General features: G+C 37.1%; 1 protein-coding gene across 1 annotated transcript in view; it reads right to left on the bottom strand.

The window, feature by feature from the left end:
- Positions 1–22,447, bottom strand: part of GRAMD1C (GRAM domain containing 1C) — a gene marked incomplete at its 3' end in the record, with an annotated part of 70,613 nt that overhangs the window by 14,473 nt on the left and 33,693 nt on the right. Inside the window, 3 exon segments of the mRNA XM_084231191.1 lie at positions 8,021–8,183; positions 11,978–12,110; positions 16,928–17,046. Of these exon segments, the coding sequence (XP_084087317.1) occupies positions 8,021–8,183; positions 11,978–12,110; positions 16,928–17,046 (415 nt within the window).

The following is a 22,447-nucleotide window of genomic DNA, read 5'->3' as shown; positions in this document are numbered from 1 at the left end:
GTCAAAAACTAAAAGATAAAGCAATATTTAATTTGAATGATACCACTCAAAATAATACTTCAAAAGTAATAAGGGCAACAATGAGACACACGAGATGCCATCTACCACAGCAACTAGCAGGTCCTATTTCTGAATGCTCACACATTCAGTGATTAAGTCATGAATGGCCATAACATCTACTGAATTCACTAACTTACTCTAATATCTGCTGCTATTATTAACTTGCTAGCCTGAACATTTGAAACTGGACTTAAAGCTGACTCCCCTGAGACCAGTATCATTGTATTCTCATCTATTCTTAATACACGTATTAAAAAAATTAGGAAATACTTCTGAAAAGTATTCTTCAAAGCTAAATAATGCCCAGTGGCATATTACATTTTTCTGGGTATCTGATAATGATGTTGAACACTGCTTGTAGCAAATGAAGCAGTAACTGCTCACCTTTTCTCATATTCCCTGGAAACATTATATAAAATAGCCCAGGCTTATGTGATGTTTACTATATGTCAGACATTGTGATAAGCACCTGACAAGCAGTAACTCATCTTATCCTCGCAGCAATCCTGTGAGATATACAGCAGCAGTTGCATCCCCGTTATATAAATGAGAAAACTGGTACAAGTATAGGTGAAGTGCCCTTTCTCATCTAACTCAGGGGGTTCAGGATATGAGCATGAAATATGATGATGTTAATCATCATCACTTGGTTAAGGTGGTATCTGGCAGGTTTCTCGACTGTAAAATAACTACTTTCCCCTTTCCATCTTCTGTCTGTTAGAAATAAGTCACTAAGTTCAGACCAGAGTCAAAGGGAGGAATCTTAAGTTCCACCTCTTGGAAAGAGGAGTGGCTACATATATTATTTGGAACTCTGTAAGGAAAATCTGTGCTTTCTCCTCAGTTTATGTATTTATATAACAATTTGCATCAGTTTGGACTCAGAATAGTTATTTCATCCTTTAGGTTATAATCCAGTATTATTTTTTTTTTCTCGCTCTCTTTATTTTTTTAATTAGTCATTACGAATCATTTCAGGTTGACTTCTGTGTTCTTTTGATAAGCCTCCTTTATTTTTTAAAGCACTTCTTTCTTGGGGCCTCCCTGGTGGCACAAGGGGTTTAAAGTCTCAGCACTATGAAGTTATCAGCAGCTGTGGGCCTCCCCAGTGGCGCAGCAGTTGAGCGCTGGGTTGCAAAGCTGCCCGCAGCCTCTGCAGCGCCGGTTCGATTCCCCGCTGCTCACCAGTTCCATTCCCCGCTGCTCCCCAGCCACCAGAGGAGTGTCCCGCATGGCGCGCAGACCTCTCCTGCCGCCTGCTGCTTCTCTCACCAGTGTACTTCGGTCCTTCTGCCTGCTCTGCTCCCCACTCTGGCTCTGGTGAATTCTCTCACCCTCCCGTGCTTCTGACTGTACCCAGTGCTTGTATAAATAAATAAATAATCTTTTAAAAAAATAAATAAATAAATAATAAAGTTATCAGCAGCCACTGCAGCATGGATTCGATCCCTGGCCAGAGAGCTAACCCACATGGTACAGCAGACCTCTCCTCTCTTGCCTGCTGCTCCCCTCAGCAGTGTATTTCAATCAGCCTGTTCTGCTCCCCACTTTGTCTCTGGTGAATCCTCTCACCTCCAACTCCCCACCCCCGCATCTCTGGCCTACACCCCAGCTCTTGTATGCATAAATAAATAACATAAATCTTTAAAAAAAAAAAAAGCACTTCTTTTTTTCTGATACTACAAGGTGCTCCAGCTTCATTTTCTATATTCCCCACCCCAGCCCCAAAAGTAGCCATTTCTCTAAGGAGCCCAGAAATTGTAATTTTTCAAAAGTAGGCTTCTCATTCACCTTGAAGGAAAAATATTATACTCATAGGTATTTTAATATAATATTTTTATGTTTCTTCTAAACTCCTTTATTAGATATAATGTTCCATTTGTGGTACCACTACTGGAAATGAACAATAATACCTTTTGTATGCAAATTTGTTTTAGGAAGTAAGGACATGAAATAAACTGTTTCCACCTTTGATTATTTATTTATAAAATTCATGATACTTTAAAGTCTCCCCTATGCATATTAACCTATTAAGTGATATTTTAAATGAAGAAAGCAATACTTCTCAGTCAGTCCAGAAGCAGATTACTATTTCCAACATATCAGTTTCCTACCAGTGGGAATGGTAGGAAAAGTGTAAAAGATAAATATGAAAAGAAAATGTACGTGACTGAAACTGAAACCATATGTTGACAGTATTTTGAGAATACATGAAAACTACTAAATAGGCATTTAAAAAAAAGCTGATTAGGAGTTTAATTGAATAACTAAGGACACAATTTATCGTGACCTGTTGTCTTCTTGACTGAGATTGAAGGCTTTTCTTTCACCCTGAAAAACCAAGTTCAATTTGAGAGTGTTGTTCAAAAACCTAAGACTGAAAAATATGGTGGTTACCAGAGGGGGAGAGGGATGGCGTAAAGGACAGAAGGGGTTACATGATGGTGCTTTGATGGTGGGTGAGTGAGTGAAGCATTTGCACACATCAAGGAGTGAAGCTGTACTCCTGAAACTATCTAATTTTTTAAACAAATGATGAATCAGTAAAATCTGATTTTAAAAAACCTAAGATAACTATGTCAGAGTTCTTTAGTTTGTCTTATAGTTACTTGCCTGACATGCCAGCCTGCTTAACGGCTTTTCTCTGACCTTCCAAGAGGTCTACTTGATATTCTGATTCCTATTTCTCTTTTCTTCATGGCTTTGCCTCGAATTCATCTTTCTCTGTCAACTACAGACTACAGATTTCAATTTTGCTATTATGCACCCTTCCCCCAGCTTATTCTTTGCCTGACTTAGCTTCCATTCTAGGATAAGGGAACCCTGCCACAACAAATTCTAATCCCAGCAACATAAAACTAAATTTAACTCTGTCATCATGATACAGCTCAGGTGTCTCATGCCCTTGGCCAATTTGTCTGTTTCCACTCAGTTCTACTTCCTGAGGCAGATGTTTCACAAGACTATGACACAGTAGAGTAGGGTAAAAGTCAATCCTGACAGCTGCAGAAATATTACATCCTCAAAAACATGGCCATCATTTCCTTGTACTTGTGCATGTGGATAGAGTGTCACCTCATCTTTATTTGACAGGAAACTCCCTGTATCTTCTCAGATATTCTGAACTCCTACCCAAAACAGGACAAGTAGGTAATAAGGGGCAGGAGGAGTCTATTAGCAACAATCCTTGAGATAAACAAAGCAGGTCTGTAGATTATTCTGTGAATTATTTTGTATCAAAGTTTATTATTAGTAGTAAGGACTTTGGATGCTTGGTGGTAGGTGTGATGTGGTGACATACATCTGAAGAGGTGTGAACCTATTCTTCTAAGTCATATACAGTCATATAAATGTTACTACAATAATAACAACAAAAACAATAATCATTAAAAAGAGAAATAAGATAATATGCCATCTGCCTAGCTCCCTTTAAATCCACATGAATTTCCAAATTTCTGACAAGTGTTTACTTTTTTTGACCTTTTCCAAAGTCTCTCCAGTTCACTGGCTTCAAGTGTCTTCATAATCTCACAACTTTCAGAAAATAAAAAAGATTCATTATAATACCCACTTTATACATATGATAAACCCACGGGAGAAGCAATGGGAATACTTGATTCACCATCTAATGATAATCTAATAAGAGAAAAAAGTCATCCATACACCTTAAAGAAAATATCCGCAAACAGAAGACTGAACATCACATGTAATTCTTACTGCTGTAACGTCAGTCTTTAAAAGGATACCAGCAAGGGGTAAACTGTGATCAGGACCATATGCAATACAGAAACGTTTATTCCTTATGTCTAGATATGAACACAGATTATATGAGTTTTAATATTATTTATGAAACATACTTAATGTTACATTACCATTAATGAAACAACTTCTTAAGGATAATTCTTATAAAAGAGCAGGTGAGAAAAAAGGGAAATATCCTTGTTTTGGCATCACTTACCTATCTGGCCACTGGGTGCCAGAGTAGATCTTCCTAAAATTAGAGGTTCAGCCAGGCAGGAAATAACTAATTCATGCCTGCTGTATTCCAAAGCTTGAATGATAAGCTACGAATAGGATCCAGTTACTCTGGGACATGACCCTTTCAAAAAATTTCCTCTCAACTATCTTTTCAAAAGAACTCAACAACCATATTCATAACATACTTTATGATTTTTAAGAACTTTTTGTGACATTTTATTTATATTTTTAAGTTCATGGATTTAATTTTCATCAAATATACTTCATTATTCCAAAACCAAGGTTTAACCTGATATGAATTTGGTTTTCATGGACTTGGTCTTGGTTTTGGATTTTAGATTTAAACTTGATATGGATTAATTTGGATTTGACTTGAATTTAGCTTTGGTTTTCATAGATTTGGTTTTCACTTCAGTAAAAAGACAACAGGGATTCCCAAACTAGGTCCAACCTGACTAGCAAATACAATCATGTTCTATAAATGCAACCCACTGTAATGTCCCTACTAGTAGGAACGTAGGCAAAATAAAAATTCATTAGCATTGTTCTTTTTTTTTTTTTTTTTTTAGAGGCATGTTTTTATTTATTTATTTGTTTGTTTTGTTTATACATGCACTGGGTACAGTCAGAAGCGCGGGAGGGTGAGAGAATTCACCAGAGCCAGAGCGGGGAGCAGAGCAGGCAGAAGGACCGAAGTACACTGCTGAGGGGAGCAGCGGGCGGCAGGAGAGATCTGCGCACCATGTGGGACCCTCCTCCCGTGGCCGGGGAGCAGCCTGGCCGGGGAGCAGCCGGGAATCGAACCGGCGCTGCAGAGGCCGCGGGCAGCTTCGCAACCCAGCGCTCAACCGCTGCGCCACCGGGGAGGCCCTCATTAGCATTGTTCTTGTTTCTGAAATTTGAAAACAGTCACTATCCTTTATCTTTACCCCCTGTTTATATCTGACTTCAATGTCAATAACCTCACAATTTTAAAAAATTCTTAAAATATCCACTTAGTAAATGTGACAAGTTTCACATACCCTTTACACCCAAATTAACAATTAAATAAACAATTAAAACCAACCAGGACATGGGTAGACAGGGAATCCTAAGGGAACAAAGCTTCTCGCAAGTAAACTTAATCACATTACAATGAATAGCATATCCATGTTGAAGGCATGGAAAATAAGGACCGAAGTCACTTAAGTGGAAAACAGTATCTTCACTTGATACTGCAAGGTTGTGCTATACTCTGGTTAATAAATAAGTTTCTCACAAAGATATTAGTTAGCAATTCTAAAACTACTCCTTCCATAGCTTCATCGCACATCTCTGTCCTCTCTCCTGGGGTCTCAGTGCCCACAGAAGCTGATGCTCCCCGAGAGAGGAGGAGGAGGAGGTCCAGCAATGCCTGCGACTATAAGGAAAAGTATATGACTTTGTAGCTCAGTCGGCAGCCTGTTTGTTTCTCACACATACCTACATACATCCTCAACTTCATCACTATTAATATTAGAGGGGATATTTTGGCCTCTATTTTACTTGCTATTTGTTTTCTCTTTCAGTTTGGTTATTCTTGGGGTGGTCAAGAAGGGGTGCTGGGGCCTCCCTGGTGGAGCAGGGGTTAAAGTCAGCACTATCAAGATATCCCCATCCATTGTGGCATGAGTTTGATTCCCAGCCAGGGAGCCACCCACCTGGTGCAGCAGACAACTCCTCTCACCCACTGCTTCCCTCAGCAGTGTATTTTAGTAAATCTTCCTGTTCTGCTCCCCACTCTGTCTCTGGTGAATCCTCTCACCTCCCCCTGCACCTCTGGCCTACAACCATTTCTTATATGCATAAATAAATCTTAAAAAAAAGAAGGGGTGCTATTTGCTGAATCCATATAAGACCTTATGTATGCATGAATTACAGACTATAATACAAAACATAAGACAAATATTGTACAGAATATAATAATTTTCAAATTCAGAAGACCTTTTAGGTCATGATTCTATTTATCATTATATAAAGAATTAGGCTTAATCTCTGTTGACTTTCTAAAGCCAAATAAATTGCTTTTCAATGTTACACAAAATATTATCATTGGGTCTTTCTAATAAATATCAACTATAGAATGTTCCTTCAAAAGTGAATGGAAATTAGGGCCTCCCCTGGTGGCGCACTGGTTGAGCGCTGGGCTGCGAAGCTGCCCGCGGCCTCTGCAGCACCGGTTCGATCCCCGGCCACCGGAGGAGGGTCCCATATGGCACGCAGACCTCTCCTGCCACCTGCTGCTCCCCTCAGCGGTGTACTTTGCCAGTCTGCCTGTTCTCTCCCCCGCTCTGGCTCTGGTGAATTCTCTCACCCTCCCACGCTTCTGACTGTACCCAGTGCTTGTATAAATAAATAAATAAATCTTTAAAAAAAAAAAAGTGAATGGAAATTAAATGGGAATTTAAAAAATAAGAAATTGACTACAGTAAAAAGAATTAAATTTAGGAGCAATTACAATGAGCTATCTGTGTTTCTGCTTTCAAAAACTCATCCCATTATTCTAAAATATAACCACAGTCAAAAACTTGAATCTACACAAAATGAAATTTGAGTTCTCTTCTGAGTAATACCAATGAGTAAACAATTGTTTTAATCATTTACTGATTAAATCATTTACTTCCTAGAATTTTTGAGAGTCTTCTTTATTCTCTTTTGGAAGATACCTAATAATTACTAGTCATCTAACAATACACTCCTGGCAAGACCACTTGTTTTCATAATTTTACATAAAATAGGCTTAGAGTAGCCTTTGCTAAGCTATCTCTTTATAAAAAGGAAGAAAAGAAAAAAGAATGTGAGAGGTATGGGAGGAAATAAAAAAAGAACATTGGATGGAAACCTAATAACTAATCCTAGTTCTTTATCATTAATTAGCTGCATGATTTATATTTACTCCTCCTAACTTTTAATTTCCTTGTTGGTAAAATGAGGAGCAAGCTAGATGAATTCAAATGTCATTCTACCTATAAAACTTGAACATTTTACACTGCCTGATGGAGTGCACATGCAGATTTTTATTAAGATTTGCTTTTCTGGGGTTCCTTGGTGACGCAGGGGTTAAGACTAAACCTAGGAGGGCCTCCCCGGTGGCACAGCAGTAAAGCGCTGGGTTGCGAAGCTGCCTGCAGCCTCTGCAGCGCCGGTTCGATCCCCGGCTGCTCCCCGGCCACCAGAGGAGGGCCCCACATCAGAGGAGGGTCCCACATGGCGCGCAGACCTCTCCTGCCGCCCGCTGCTCCCCTCAGCAGTGTACTTCGGTCCCTCTGCCTGCTCTGCTCCCCGCTCTGGCTCTGGTGAATTCTCTCACCCTCCCGCGCTTCTGACTGTACCCAGTGCTTGTATAAATAAATACATGTTTAAAAAAATAATAAATAAAAAAATAAATAAACGGGCCTTCTTAAAAAAAAAAAAAAAAAAAGACTAAACCTAGGAGCAATCCACAGCCACTGCAGCATGAGTTCGATTCCCTGCCGGCCAGGGAGAAACCCACATGGTGGAACAGACCTCTCCAGTCTCGCCCACTGCTCCCCTCAGCAGTGTACTTCAGTCCGTCTGCCTGTTCTGTTCCCCACTCTGTCGCTGGTGAATCCTCTCACCCCCCATATCTCTGGCCTGTACCCCAGTTCTTGTATAAAAATAAATAAACCTTTAAAAAAAACTTAAAAAAAAAGATTTGCTTTTCCTTTGCTATTGCTCCATCTCCATTGCCTTAAAGCTTGAAATTTTAAAAACTAAATACAATGTGATTTTCAAATTCTAGGCTTATGAAGGAAGCAGAGATGGGTTAGACTAAGCAAGCTCCTTCCTCTATATTCTATTAACTCCCATTCCTTTTTTGATTCTTTATCGAGTAAAACTATATCTAATGCAACTAAATTCTCAATCTGCATATACCTAATAAAATAATAAACTTTAAAATACATAACTGAGATTTTATTGCAATTCATAGGAAATTCTTTACCTTCATCAACAGAATCTGAAGTGCTACTTTTATCCAGAGAAAGATACTCATTTTTATTCAAGTCCAGTGATTTTGGTACCACTCTACTTAATCTCATTTCTGAAGTTAGCAAAGGACTCTTTTTGATCTGTTTCTCACTTTGGGGTTCCTCTTTCCCAAATCCCTAAAAGTAAAAAAAAAAAAATCTAGTTTAGAAAACAGATTATAGGTTTACATTTTACAGTGAGATCTTTAATAATAAAGATGCTTTGAAATGCTGCTCTCTGAAAATTTTATGTCTGCATCACAAGGAACTCAGTTCAGTCCATAGACCATTTTAAGATCATCTTCTACACAATAATAATGAACAACAAATATACATCTTAAAACACCATATAAAAAGAACTTAGTTTTAACATCATGTGAATCACTTACACAGAAGGGAAAAGGGTAGAGGACAAAAATAAGGGAACTCTCAGTTCCCTGCAGTGGACAAGGGAGAGGAGTCAAAGGCAGTTTTTTTCCCAAGACAATACCTTCCCATCATCTCAAGGAAAAGAACTCACCCATCTCTCAAGACCAGTAACTAAAGGGGAAAGGGAAAGAAAAATAGACAAAAGTCACATAAAAGTACACTGAAAGAGAAGATTAAAAGGGAAAATCAATTTTACAGCAACTTATAAGAATACAAATGGCTTTGCTGTTAAGAGACTAAGGGATTGTTAAAGGAAATAAGAAATTGGGCATTAAAATGTATTCACTGGTGCAGCAGACCTCTCCTGTCTCGCCCGCTGCTCCCCTCAGCAGTGTGTTTCTGTCGTCTGCCTGTTCTGTTCCCCGCTCTGTCTGGTGAATCTTCTCACCACCCCCACACCTCTGGCCTGTACCCCAGTTCTTGTATGCATAAATAAATAAAGATAAATCTATAAATAAATAAAATGTATTCAATATATGATGCCATTGATACTTCCAGGGAACAGTTTACTAAAGATAAGTTGTTTCTATAAGTATTTTAATATTAGGCATTAAGAGTATGAATGTGGGCCTCCCCGGTGGCGCAGCGGTTGAGCGCTGGGTTGCGAAGCTGCCCGCAGCCTCTGCAGCGCTGGTTCGATCCCCGGCTGCTCCCCGGCCACCAGAGGAGGGCCCCACATGGTGCGCAGACCTCTCCTGCCGCCCGCTGCTCCCCTCAGCAGTGTACTTCGGTCCTTCTGCCTGCTCTGCTCCCCACTCTGGCTCTGGTGAATTCTCTCACCCTCCCGCGCTTCTGACTGTACCCAGTGCTTGTATAAATAAATAAAAATACATCTTAATTAAAAAAAAAAGTATGAATGTCATCGCTTCTTGGCCTTTTGGCTAAGATCAAGTGAAGAGTATGAATGCCACTGCAAAGTTAATATTCAAGTAGAATAGTAGTGTAAATAGGCTTACTGAAACAACGTTAAAAAAAAACATGAACTATAGGGCAAGGTACCTTCTTGCATTGTCTGTGTGTAAGCACATGAAAGAGCAAAGAATATAGACAATCTTACATACCCTGCCCCCTGAGACCTTTGAGCAGCACTGAACAGCAGAAGCAGTTCCTGGGAGGATACATGTTTCCATTGGCTACTCAGAAAGCAGGTAACAAATGAGACACAGGACACAGTTTATTAAAGGGTTATACTATCCTCAGTAGAGGGCTGATTGTTCACACAGAAAGTGCTGCTAAAATCAAGACTTGATGGGAGTTCTATATTACAAAGCAACATCTTATTTAGCTGACTAAGGGATTCTTTAATAGATGCTGAGTAAACTTTCACACATGTTGCTCCTTTGTTTCTACTGAAGATATGACTCCTATTATGAAGTTATACGAACATTCACTATCTTTGAGGGGTTGGCATCTTGTCAATTTTTATTTCTTTGTATACTTTCTGTATTTCCTGATTTTTTACAATGAATACTAATTTCAAATTTTAAAAAAATTATCACCTTTGAAAAATGTTTTTTCTGACTTTTTACTATTTCTAACTTTGTTAGAAGTAAAGTTGAAACAAAGTGACATATGATATTTGTTAACACTGAAAATGTCACCACATCTCTCTTGATTACAGAAGGAAAAAAAGGGACTAAATTTCTATATTACTTGTATTTTATAACCTAAAAACATCTATCCTAAACATTAATGAGTCTTAAAACATTACATCATTCATCTACATTCCATTCCCTTTCTTCAGAGAAAATGTAGTAACCTTATTTAGGGACAAAATAAGAAGCAAGGACCAACAGATTAACTACTACAAGAGCAGGTACAAAATATCAATACATTTTCAAGGACACTGTAAGAAATACTCAAGTAAAATTAGTAGTTCTGAGAACCCAGTCCTCAATACCAGATATTTGCAAAAAAAGATAAGGAGACGCAAACAGTTCCCAATTTTATTACCTTCCCATAGTGTGGTTCTGTCTTCTCAGTGAGAACTTAAAAAAAAAATTAGCATCCAGAATCACCTCTCTTGCACCTGTAGTACATTCCTAAGTGTCTCTAGATGAATAAGTTTTACAAGAAAAGAATAACAGAATCATAGTGCAGGATGCATGATGTTTATCCAAACAAGCTGATAACTTGGTGGCCTTTCACATAAATATTTCAGTATTTCCATCCCAGCATGGAGGTGTGAGTTGCTCCATGAAAGGAGATAGAAAAGGTTCGCTGCTGGCCACACACAGACTCACTTTCAATTATAATAGCTTGTGGTTATCGCACACTTAATCATGGTAGGGACTGCTCTAAGTACTTTCATCTTTATTAGTTCATTTAATGCTTATTAAAAATCCTGTGGAGAATTATTATCCTCATCTTATGGTTGAGAAAACAAAGTCCCAAACTTGCATCCAATCAGCAGCACAAACACTTTGCAGCAGGAGCAGTCTTGGCCCTCACAATAAGGTCTCTACACCACTCTTCACTAAGAACAATGGTTTTCTAGGAAAATGTCTGATACTAAAATGCAAGACAAAAAGTGTATAAAATGTGCCTGGGACACACTGTCATACCAGAAAAAAAGGAAGCTATCAAAGATTATTCATTATTTCAAAAGGACAAGGAACCAACCTAACGAAGCTCCTGTTGGTAGAAGGGACAAAACTGAGAATTAAAAAAAAAAATAATGATTCCCAGTGACAGATAACTTATTGACATTAAAAAAAAAAAAAAAAGAAACCTGATGGGCTCATAATGATACTGAAAAAAATAAAGGAAGACATTAGCTAAGTAACTCACTCTGAAGCCCAGTAATTAACAGTATGCGCTTACTTTAACAGTAAGTTTTTAAAAAGTATCTATGTTAGGGGCCTCCCTGGTGGCGCAGCGGTTGAGCGCTGGGTTGCGAAGCTGCCCGCAGCCTCTGCAGCGCCAGTTCGATCCCTGGCTGCTCCCCGGCCACTAGAGGAGGGTCCCACATGGCGCGCAGACCTCTCCTACCGCCCGCTGCTCCCCTCAGCAGTGTACTTCGGTCCTTCTGCCTGCTCTGCTCCCCGCTCTGGCTCTGGTGAATTCTCTCACCCTCCCGTGCTTCTGACTGTACGCAGTGCTTGTATAAATAAATAAATTAATTAAAAAAAAAAAGTATCTATGTTAGTCAAGCATACTAAACAGGAGTCTCACCTATCTCCCCCTTGAATATAGATTCTTTCCACCACACATATCACTTATTTTGGAAAAATTCTCCTACTGTGAATTATTGCATCTTATTATATTTTTAATGATGTCTATCCCCTTTAATGATGTCTATTAAAGGGAAATGTCTCATAGCACTGAACCATATCTAACTACATAAACTCTTCTACTTATAGGCTAACACTCTTCACCTAAAATAAAGGAGCAGCCTAAAACATCTTATGTTTTTTAAACATTTTGTATATTATATTTTATTTGATTTACTCTTAATACATAGTAGCATCAGATATATTTTAAAAGGGATATGATACACTAACCCCCTTGGGTGAATGTCCATCGGCAGAATCCATTTCTGAAACCCGACTAACTGATTCACGGGTAAAACTGATTGACTTGGCTAATTTTTCATCCTGCTCTCCCAAGTCATCCAAGCTGTTTCTTCCTGGACTTCTGTAAGAAACATATTGTTATAGAAACACAAATTAGGTGACTTCCATACAAATAAGTGATTTGGTCTTCTTACTATGATGCTTTTATTGCAAAACAGTTTAAGAACAAATGGATATTTGTAATATTAACCAAAAAACCTCTACCTATAACATGGCTAACTTTCTTAATCACATGCAAACTGACTATTTCCAAAAATAAGATGTGTTCATATGAGATTTTATGAATTTCAGAAACCATTAAAAAATTAACCAAATATATGTGGCCATAACCTCAACCATAAAATGGATATTGCCCATTTAAATTTCACTTATATGAAAGAACAAACAAAACAATAGCAGACTCTTAGAATTTAAGAACAAAGTGATGATTACCAGAGGGAAAAGATATAAAGGAATGGATAAATTGCATAAAGGAGATCAACTGTATGGTGATGGATAGAAACTAGACTTTTGGTGGCAATCATTATATAGTGTTTATAGATGTTGAATTATACATGCTATTATACATCTAAAAACAATATAATGTTTTGAGCCAATCTTCAGTAATTTCTTTAACTAAAAGGTAAAATAAAATTAAAAACAAAAAATTATTATTAGCCTGATTAGTCCCTCTGGACTAACTAAATGTAAGCATTTTTAGTACGTAACTTGCTGATTCAAAGGATAACTATATCAACCCAAGTAAGTGAATTTTAAATGAATAGGGCTCATTGTTTTAGTATGTAAATATCTGCTCTACCTTAGAATATTTCAATGGTGGAAAATTGGAAATATATTAAGAAATAAGGTCTATGGGCCTCCCCGGTGGCGCAGCGGTTGAGCGCTGGGTTGCGAAGCTGCCCGCAGCCTCTGCAGCTCCGGTTCGATCCCTGGCTGCTCCCCGGCCACCAGAGGAGGGTCCTACATGGCGCACAGACCTCTCCTGCCGCCCGCTGCTCCCCTCAGCAGTATACTTCGGTCCTTCTGCCTGCTCTGCTCCCCGCTCTGGCTCTGGTGAATTCTCTCACCCTCCCGCCCTTCTGACTGTACCCAGTGCTTGTATAAATAAATAAAAAAATAAATCTTTAAAAAAAAAAAAAAGAAATAAGGTCTATAAAGAATTTTAGGAAATAATTGCCTAAAATTTTAAAACAATTTTTGTTAAATTTTTTAGCTTTCCTGTTTGTATAAACATGATTTTGTGAGTTTTAACCTTGAGAAAATAAATATTTCATCTCCATTTTAAAAAATTAAATAAGTTTCAATATGGACAACCACAAAGCTTTGAAAGGTGCAGGGTGTTTGAACTGCACCTTCCTTCTGATTCAGTCCCAACTGAGATGATGGATACCTCTCAGAAGGGGAAGTTCCTCATGACCCCTTCCTTGCTGCTCTCATTCTTAAGAACAAGGCTTAAAGAACAGCTTTCAAATGTTCACAAGGACAAGACAACAGTAAATGTACTGGGAGCTGCTTGTCCTCTTTCAGGGAGCAAGAAGGGAAAGTCTATTCAATATAAAAGAAGCTCAACTGATCCACTTTCCAGCGTTCAACTTCACTGAGCAATTATGATTCCTATATAATCATTAATATATACGGATTGAAAGCTCTTCTAAAATAAAGTAGCAGCCCAACATGGTAGACCATATTATCCTCAGGAATGAAGTGAAAAACTAAAGGGCCTTTCAACCCCATTCTACTCCACCCAAATAATATATAGGTCCACGGAAGGGTTCCTTGAGACCAGCCCAAGAGCTGAGTGTCTGCACTTGAGGATTTTTTGGAAGGAGATGTGTTGTGGAGAAATAAAGAAAGAAAAAAGGAGGAGGAAGCGTGGCAGAGACACTGAAATGAAGAAACAAAGACAAGTGCTAAAGAAACCAAGATTTGAGACAGATAATGCTTCTTTCAGAAATTAGAAGAATGGGTAAAAGGCATAGAAGAGGAAATAAGGATCCTCCCACATGTTTTCTTGGACAGCACTCACTCACCAGAAGAAAATAGAAGATTTGCAGATGACCTCAAAAATGTGAAACTTCGTATTAAAGCAGATGGCCAAAAACATTTATTCTTTCCTTCTTCAAAGACTAGAAACTTTTCAAGTTAGCAAGGACCTTGGAGGTTATCTAGTTTAATTACCTCATTTCAGTAAACAAAGGATGGAAATGGCTAAAAGGTATGCTTGAGGTTGTTAAGCTACTCAGTGGTAAAGTTCAGACTAGAATCCAGATCTTCTTTACCACAATCCAAGGTTCTTTGCATTTTATCAACTGCCTTTCTACTCAGTACCTGTACCTAGAGAGATGTTGGAAAACTTTACAAGGAGAGAAGTGCTGTGGAAATTTTTTAACTTTACAGAAAACTAATAAAATATGCATGTGCAACCAAGTAAAAACAAAAGACTATAAAATATTGATGTAAGCTGAAACAATGTAAATAGGGTCAGCCTAACTAGAAGACTTCCTAGATAGTGTAAAATTTTTGTATCCCCAATGAGACTTTTGAAAGATTTCCATTTAAAAATTTGCTATAAAATTTTTAAATAAGAATTTTATTAAGATATAATTCACAGAGCATAAAATCACCCCATTTAAAGAGTACGATACAGCATTTTACAGAGTTGGCAGCCATCACCACTAACTAATTTTAGAACATTTTCTTCACCCCCAAAAGTTACCCATTTGCGCTCACTCCCCATTCTCCCTTCTTCCCAGGCCCTGCCACCTATTCATCATCTTTCTGTTTCTGTGGATTTATTGATTCTGGACTCCGCTTTATGTATATGGAATCATACGACACATGGTCTTTAGTCATTGACTTCTTTCATTTAGCCTGCTTGCTATAGAATATTAATGTATTAACCTTAGTTGTCAGTTACCACCGGATAAAATGTATTTTTACTTGTACAGATTAATAAAAATGTGCCCTCTTCCAAATGCATTCCCCTGAGTCAAAGAGAATCTCTTTTTACTTAGAAATTCTTTATCACATTTATATCTATTGCCCCCTTTGCTCCCTATCATTTTCAAACTCAAATTACAATTATTTGCATTTCCCACAGTACTATAAGCTCCTTTCATTAATGTATCTAATATTTATTGCGTGCCAACTACAGGCCAAGCACTGTGCTAGAGTAACCTTGAGGAACAGTCATTGCCTTGTATGTCTCAAACTACCTACCAATTTACTTTTACTGAATCATATATTTGTAACACAGAGATTTCACTAGAAATCTCCAGTTACTCACGTACAATTTGTTCAATAAATGGTGTTGGGAAAACTGGACCATCACGTGCAAAAAAATGAAACTAGACCACTACCTCTCACTGAGCACAAAAATCAACTCAAAATGGATAAGAGAACTGGACATAAGACCTGAAACCGTAACACTACAAGACATACATCTCAGTGACATCTTTAAAGATTCAGCACCCAAAGCAAAGAAAGTGAAGGAAGAGATAAACAGCTGGGATAATATCAAACTGAAAAGCTTCTGTACAGCAAAAGAGACATTAAGCAAAACAGAGAGACACCCCACTGTTTGGGAAAAAAATCTTTGCACTCCAGTCAACTGATAAGGGACTGATCACAAAGATATGCAAAGAACTCACATGATTCAACAAAAACAAAATAAAAAATCCCGTCAAGAAATGGGCAGAAGAACTTAAAAGACATGTCTCCAAAGAGGAAATGCAAATGGCCAACAGGCATATGAAAAAATGTTCAACATCCTTTATAATCAGGGAAATGCAAATCAAAACCACATTGAGATACCACCTTACACTAGTAAGGATGGCACATATCAAAAAAAAAAAAAAAAAACCAAACAAGTAACAACAAATGTTGGCGAGGATGTAGTGAAAAAGGAACTCTTCTACATTGCTGGTGGGAGTGCAAATTGGTCCAACCACTATGGAAAGCTGTCTGGAGGTTCCTCAGTCTACTAAAAATGGAGCTACATATGACCTGGAAATTCCACTCTTAGGATCTACCCAAAGGACACAAAAACATTGATTCAAAAGAGTACCTGCACCCTTATGTTTACTGCAGCACTATCTATAATAGGTAAAACCTGGAAACAACCCAAATGCCCAAAAATAGATGACTGGATCAAGAAGATGTGGTATATATACACAAGGGAATATTATTCATCAATCAAAAAAGATAGAATCATGCCATTCACAGCAACGTGGATGGCGCTAGAAGGAATTATGCTCAGTAAAATAAGCCAGAAGGAAAAAGAAAAATATCGGATGGTTTCACTTATAGCAGGAATATAGTGGAACCAAATAAGACATCAGTGTAAACAAATAATAACAGTACAAAACACAACAATGCAAAATCAGACAATTATGAATCAGAGACATACTGCAGGGGAGGTGGCAGGAGAGGGATCAGAGGGAGGGAGGGAGGAGCACAGGGGACTGAGGTGATGGTGCACAGGTGCATTGGTGAAGGAAACTCCATGGGGACTACACCTGAGGGGGTGGGGGGAAGCAAATATTGTTTAAAAATGAACAATGATGTAAAAAAAATTAAAAATTAATTAAAAAAAAGAAATTTAAAAAAGAAATCGCCAATTCCTTAATTTAAAAGTTTGCTAAAACCACACTTTAAACAATCCTGGGTGACAAAAGCTACAAAGTATACATTTTATTATATGCCCTGTATTTGATTACCAATTCAGCAAACTCTTCTCTGTCCTGACCTTGCACTCTATTCCACCACAAACAAAAAGGGGTAAATTTCACTCAGAAATTCTGAATTAGGAGAGTTTAAGATAATTCTACTTTGATTAGTATTTAATTAAGTTTCATATTTCACAACATTCTGCTGTACCTTGGCTGCACATGATCCTCAATAGACGGGGATAAGTTCTCCATCTCTTCAGCATTTAAGCCAAGCTCAGTGCCATAGTTCTGCTGGAGCAGCTGCCAGAATTCTTGTTTGGTCAAGTTCTAAAATTACAGAAAAATTACACTATTAGCGAATTTAAAATAGTATAAGATAGTGATTCAAAACATGGACTTTGACATCAAAACGGCTTGGTATGCCACAATGAGATGTGTGACTTTGGTAGCTATTTGATCTTTCCAGACCTGTTTTCTTTGTGTTTATAAAAACTGGGTTAATAAAACTTACCTGACATAGTTGACACTGGCAATAGATAAAATGATGATTTTAAACTATATAATATAGTGACTACTTTAAATGGGAAGTAAGGTATTTTCATTTTTTTTAATAAAATAATTTGTTCATAGTGTCTGGCAGTTACTAACCTATAATTTAAATTCTGCGATCCAACCGGTCTATCACAAATCACCATTCAGAGTTCTAATCAACAATTCAGAACCCATCATGTTAATCCATAAAGTATCTGATTATTTTAACCATTTTCAAACCCTTATATGTCAACAAACTTTAAATATATTTTCCTAAAATACAAAATGCAAGAGACTAGAATTCAGAATATCATCTTTGATTCATTTTTAATAAAGTCCAGCTATTCTAAGTATCATATCAAATGTTAAAGTAATCTAATATGAAAAAAGTGCATAACACATAGCAAGAAAAAAAATAATAGTGATATTATGATATCCAGTGGTCTGATTTCAAAATAAATATAGATGGTTAATTACATAATTAAGCAAGGCAGAGGAAGGCAGCATAATACTTGTAGCAATTTTTGGCAAGATTCTCTTACTCATTCAACAGCTAATTATTTAGAACCAACCAAATTTGCATGAATGCATTAGATGCTATTGAGGACAAAAATGATTACCCATCATAGCTCCTTGCTCTCAAACAACTGATATAGTTTAAGAAACATGGACGATTTTTAGGGAATGTCCGATATGACAAGCTATATTATTATTATGTATTAAAGTACTGGTAGAATCGGTAGAATCAACATGATAGGAAAGTACAAGGAAATAGTACCGTGGATTAGGCTGATCAAATAAGGCTTCACATAGACAATATTCAGCTGAACTGAAGGAAGGACATGAATGGGGAAATGAGAAAACACTGGAAGAGGGAAATTAACATAAAAATACAGAATTAATACAGCAAGAACATACATGGTATTTGTTTTTTTAAGTCAGTGAATAGTTTATCAGTCTAATCAGAGTAAAAAAATGAATTTGGGGGTATAGAGGGATTTAATGGAGCCAAAACATTCAGATGCCTTGAATTCCTCCCCAGAATTTCCTACAACAAATTCCGCTTCCTTTTTTCTTTTTCCTTGGTTCCTCCCTCTGTCCAGTAGCTATGGTACCTTTGTTTATTACATTGCACTAGAGAGCCTTCATTACATTTCATGGATCCTCAACAAGATTAAAAGCAAAATTCCTGCAATTCAGACTGCTAGTTTCCAATTTACTGTGCTTGGGTCACCAGGATCCCGCAAGAGTAACTGAAGAAAATTCAGATATTATTATTAGATTTTAATAAATCAAAAATATCCAAACAGTTGTCTAAAATAAAACTATTCAAGCTAAGTAAAATGTCTGATCTCTCTGTTTGGTGTTGAATTATATTAACCTACAGTGCAGTGAATTATATTAACCTCAGCCTGAAAAGAAACTCCCATTGAAAATAATATACATCTAATAAACAATAACATTCCAAGAGTTTATTATTTACTATACACCACTTATTTAGAGAACAAAGTCTTCTTAAGCATAGTGTCCATAAAGAAAAATAAAAAATATCCCTAGTAGTTAAGAGTTAAGTGGTCAGCGACCACTGCCCTTGACCCTAACAGGTACACCACAATAGTAGTTAGTTTTAATAATGAACTCAATCTTCCAAAGACTATCTTTAAAATACACTGAGCCATAAATGGATCGCTACCCTTGTAAAGAGAAACAATATTCCAATAAATTTGTGGAAGATTAATCTTTTATAAAAACTTCTTAAAAATAAGGGACATCAAACTACCCCCAAAATAGATTAGAGCAATAATAAATACTTTGCTTCCTAATAGTGAGAGAAATGAAATAAGCAAATACAATTTTATTTGCCTATAGAAATAAATATTTAAAATATATTATTATGTACTATCAGGAAACAAATTGCAGGACAATTTCAATATACTTTTTTATCTATTAAAAATATATGGTTAATGGAAAATAAAACAGGAACTCAATTAATTCATCATCTTATTGTGATAATTTGTTAAAAATGACTTCTACAAAGCTGATTACATGTCACAAGAAGTGTGGTTATGTACAGCCATGCTGAACATTCAAACATTAAAACTTACACCCAAGCTAATAGTCACAATTCATAAATCAGCCACAGAAAGGATTAAGTAACCTTAAAAAAACAACCTAAATTTTAAACAAAAGCTGACCACCTACCTGCTAAAAATGCAGTCTCCCAGTTTCAGCCTACAGAGTACTTTAACAATATACAGAACCAGGTAGCAATCAGATAAGGCTCAAAAGTCAGAAGATCAATTTCTGGCCCAGAAAGCTTTGTATTCTAAGTATGCTGCAACACCCTTATCTGTAATATCACTCCAAATGTTGAATGACAACTATGTAAAATTATTTCTCCAATGTCCTGATTTTTTTCATGAGAAGTTCTTCCTTATAAAAGACAAGTTCTATTGTAGTTTAGAGCACATGTTTTGTCACTTCCTGGTCTGTAGTATCAGCACCCTATCCAAGGTAGCAGGTCAGAAAGCAGAATTGTAAGTTATACCTCACTCTACAGGTTCCTAAGCCCCTCCTACTAGAAGAGGTTAGGTAAACAGGGCTTTATTAAAGGGACAGTCATCAATTTCTTCTGTTCTACCCACAGATTAGAAACAGTAAAATGCAAATGGAAATATGTTGCTTATGCTCAATTATGTAATGCCTATTGCAATATTATTTTAATCTTATTTAAAATATTAAATATATTAAGGGTTAAATTTTCTTCTCCATGTCAAAATTTTTCATTTAATTCTGGCAATGTCATTTTACTTCTTCATATACCACTTCTGATGTAGAAGCAGCACCTCCATCTGACTCCTGTATTAACCCTTTATAATTATGAAAGACTTTATTTCTTGAGTATTGTTATATGCAATGTCATGAAATAGCAAGAAGTGTGAGTTATTCAGATGAAGCAATTCCAATAAACACTCAGCATATCTTTCATCATTGAAAAGTTTATATCTTGATTACTCAATAAATGTTTCCTTTAAAAATATTTTTGACCTTAATCAGAATAATTTCCTGGCGAAGACCTAGACTATAATAAATACAACAGTTTCAAGTTTTCCCCAGAAGAAATGTTTTCTCCTAATGAGAAAATCAAAACTTGCCCTAATTCCTATTTAATTGTTCCATTTAATTTAGTAAGGTACTATCAGATGTTACTTGATGAACTGTAAGGATCAATCCTAGCTAAAAGCTAATCATTTTATACAATAGCAGACTGTAGGATCAAAGTGACATTGGAGAAAACCACTCATTCAAATTGAAGAAGTACACTGTGGTGTACAGCCTCAGCACTGCCATCATTCTAGAGCTGTGCTCAGAATAGCTGATGTAAGTCACACTCCTGAACTTTATGTACTGCTGAGTGGTAAATATATTAATGCATAGTGTTGGGAAAGTCTTCTCCAGGCATCAGAAATCTTTCATTCTACCTGAAAGATAAAATGCCTGAATTCCTTGGAAACCAGATTAGTAATCAGAAAGTTGAATGACAAGCATGGAATAGGAGCAAAGGTAGACAGTTTTAAGGCACAAATTAGTGTGGTTCCTGGTGGGGCCTGGTGATTCATCTCTGTACCAACCCTGTACATTTCTCTAGTTATCAAAGTCTGCCACATGACTTTGCTTTTCAGTCCTAAGTCCTAAGTACATGGCTTAAGCCTGTCCCAAACACCTTTAGACTGACATCAAGCAATCATTTTAAATCATTTCTCCCCAACCTCCCTGAGGAATAGGATACTTTTCTACCATTCTTCCCAGAATAGGAGCTAGAATGACATGCCTAAGAATTTATAAAGGTTGGGTCCATATAGATTGAGAACATACCTGTCACCTGTCACCACCTCATCCCTATGTCTGGACATATACAGCCTCTTGCTGTTTAGGAATAACTCTGAAAGCCTATGCTAGCGGTTATCAGTCGTAAATGCAAACATATGATAAAACCACCAAGAACATGAATGGATTAATATTAAAGATTGATCTCTAATCAAAAACCTTTTACATTTTAACTCTAGAAACTAATAATAACTTTACATCTATAGCCTATTTTCTTAGTAATTTTAATAGAAGGAAAATAACATTTCTTTGGAAATAGTTTAGTGTTTCAAGTTAAATATTTCTTCTCATGGCATGTTTATGTTTAAGAAATTGAGTTTAATAAACAACGAACTTAGGGCCTCCCCTGTGGCGCAGCGGTTGAGCGCTGGGTTGCGAAGCTGCCCGCGGCCTCTGCAGCGCCGGTTCGATCCCCGGCTGCTCCCCGGCCACCGGAGGAGGGTCCCACATGGCGCGCAGACCTCTCCTGCCGCCCGCTGCTCCCCTCAGCAGTGTGCTTCGGTCCTTCTGCCTGCTCTGCTCCCCGCTCTAGCTCTGGTGAATTCTCCCACCCTCCCGTGCTTCTGACTGTACCCAATGCATGTATAAACAAAACAAACAAAGAAATAAATAAATAAAAGCATGCCTCTATTAAAAAAAAAAAAATTTAAAAAAAAAATAAATAAATAAACAACGAACTTAGCACATACCCTTAATACGTTTCTGCACTTAAATTCTTGCCTGTCTTTTCTCCATCCTTTGATTTTCCTTGAGCAGAAAACTGAAAATGTCTTCTTAATTAAGCATAATGATTATGTGAAGTCTAAATCATTGCTATCCGACTAAATTGAATGATTTCAAAAATATTTATTGAATGTTGGCTATGTGTTGTATGACCCTTATTGTCCAAACTGGCATACGTTTAAGAATAAAGCAGGCATTATTTATATTTGTATTGACAGAGGCTTAAACACAGACAGTCCCAGACTGTATTGGGTAAACTGAGATGTATGCCAAACCAGCTGTCCAATAAATACTGAGTTTGTCACGGGATATACAACAATGAACAAAGTAGACATGGTCTTTATCCTCAAGGTGTTTATAGTCAGCCAAGGAGAACAGAAAGAACAAAGAATTATAATTATAATGAATGTTGTAAAGGAGAAATCAAGATGTTATAGGAATGTGAAAGGATGGATTTGATTTTTATCAACAAGTTTCAGTTAGAACTCGGTGTGGGAAAGAACTAGGCAAAACAACTATGTTTAATGACTTAATAGAAAAAAATAAAAAGCAAGCAGGAATGGTAGTCAGCTAGGGCCAGATCACA

The sequence above is a fragment of the Talpa europaea genome (genome assembly GCF_964194135.1).
Source record: "Talpa europaea genome assembly, chromosome: 4".
Taxonomy (NCBI): Eukaryota; Metazoa; Chordata; class Mammalia; order Eulipotyphla; family Talpidae; genus Talpa; species Talpa europaea.
This window is presented reverse-complemented; position numbering and strand designations above follow the sequence as displayed.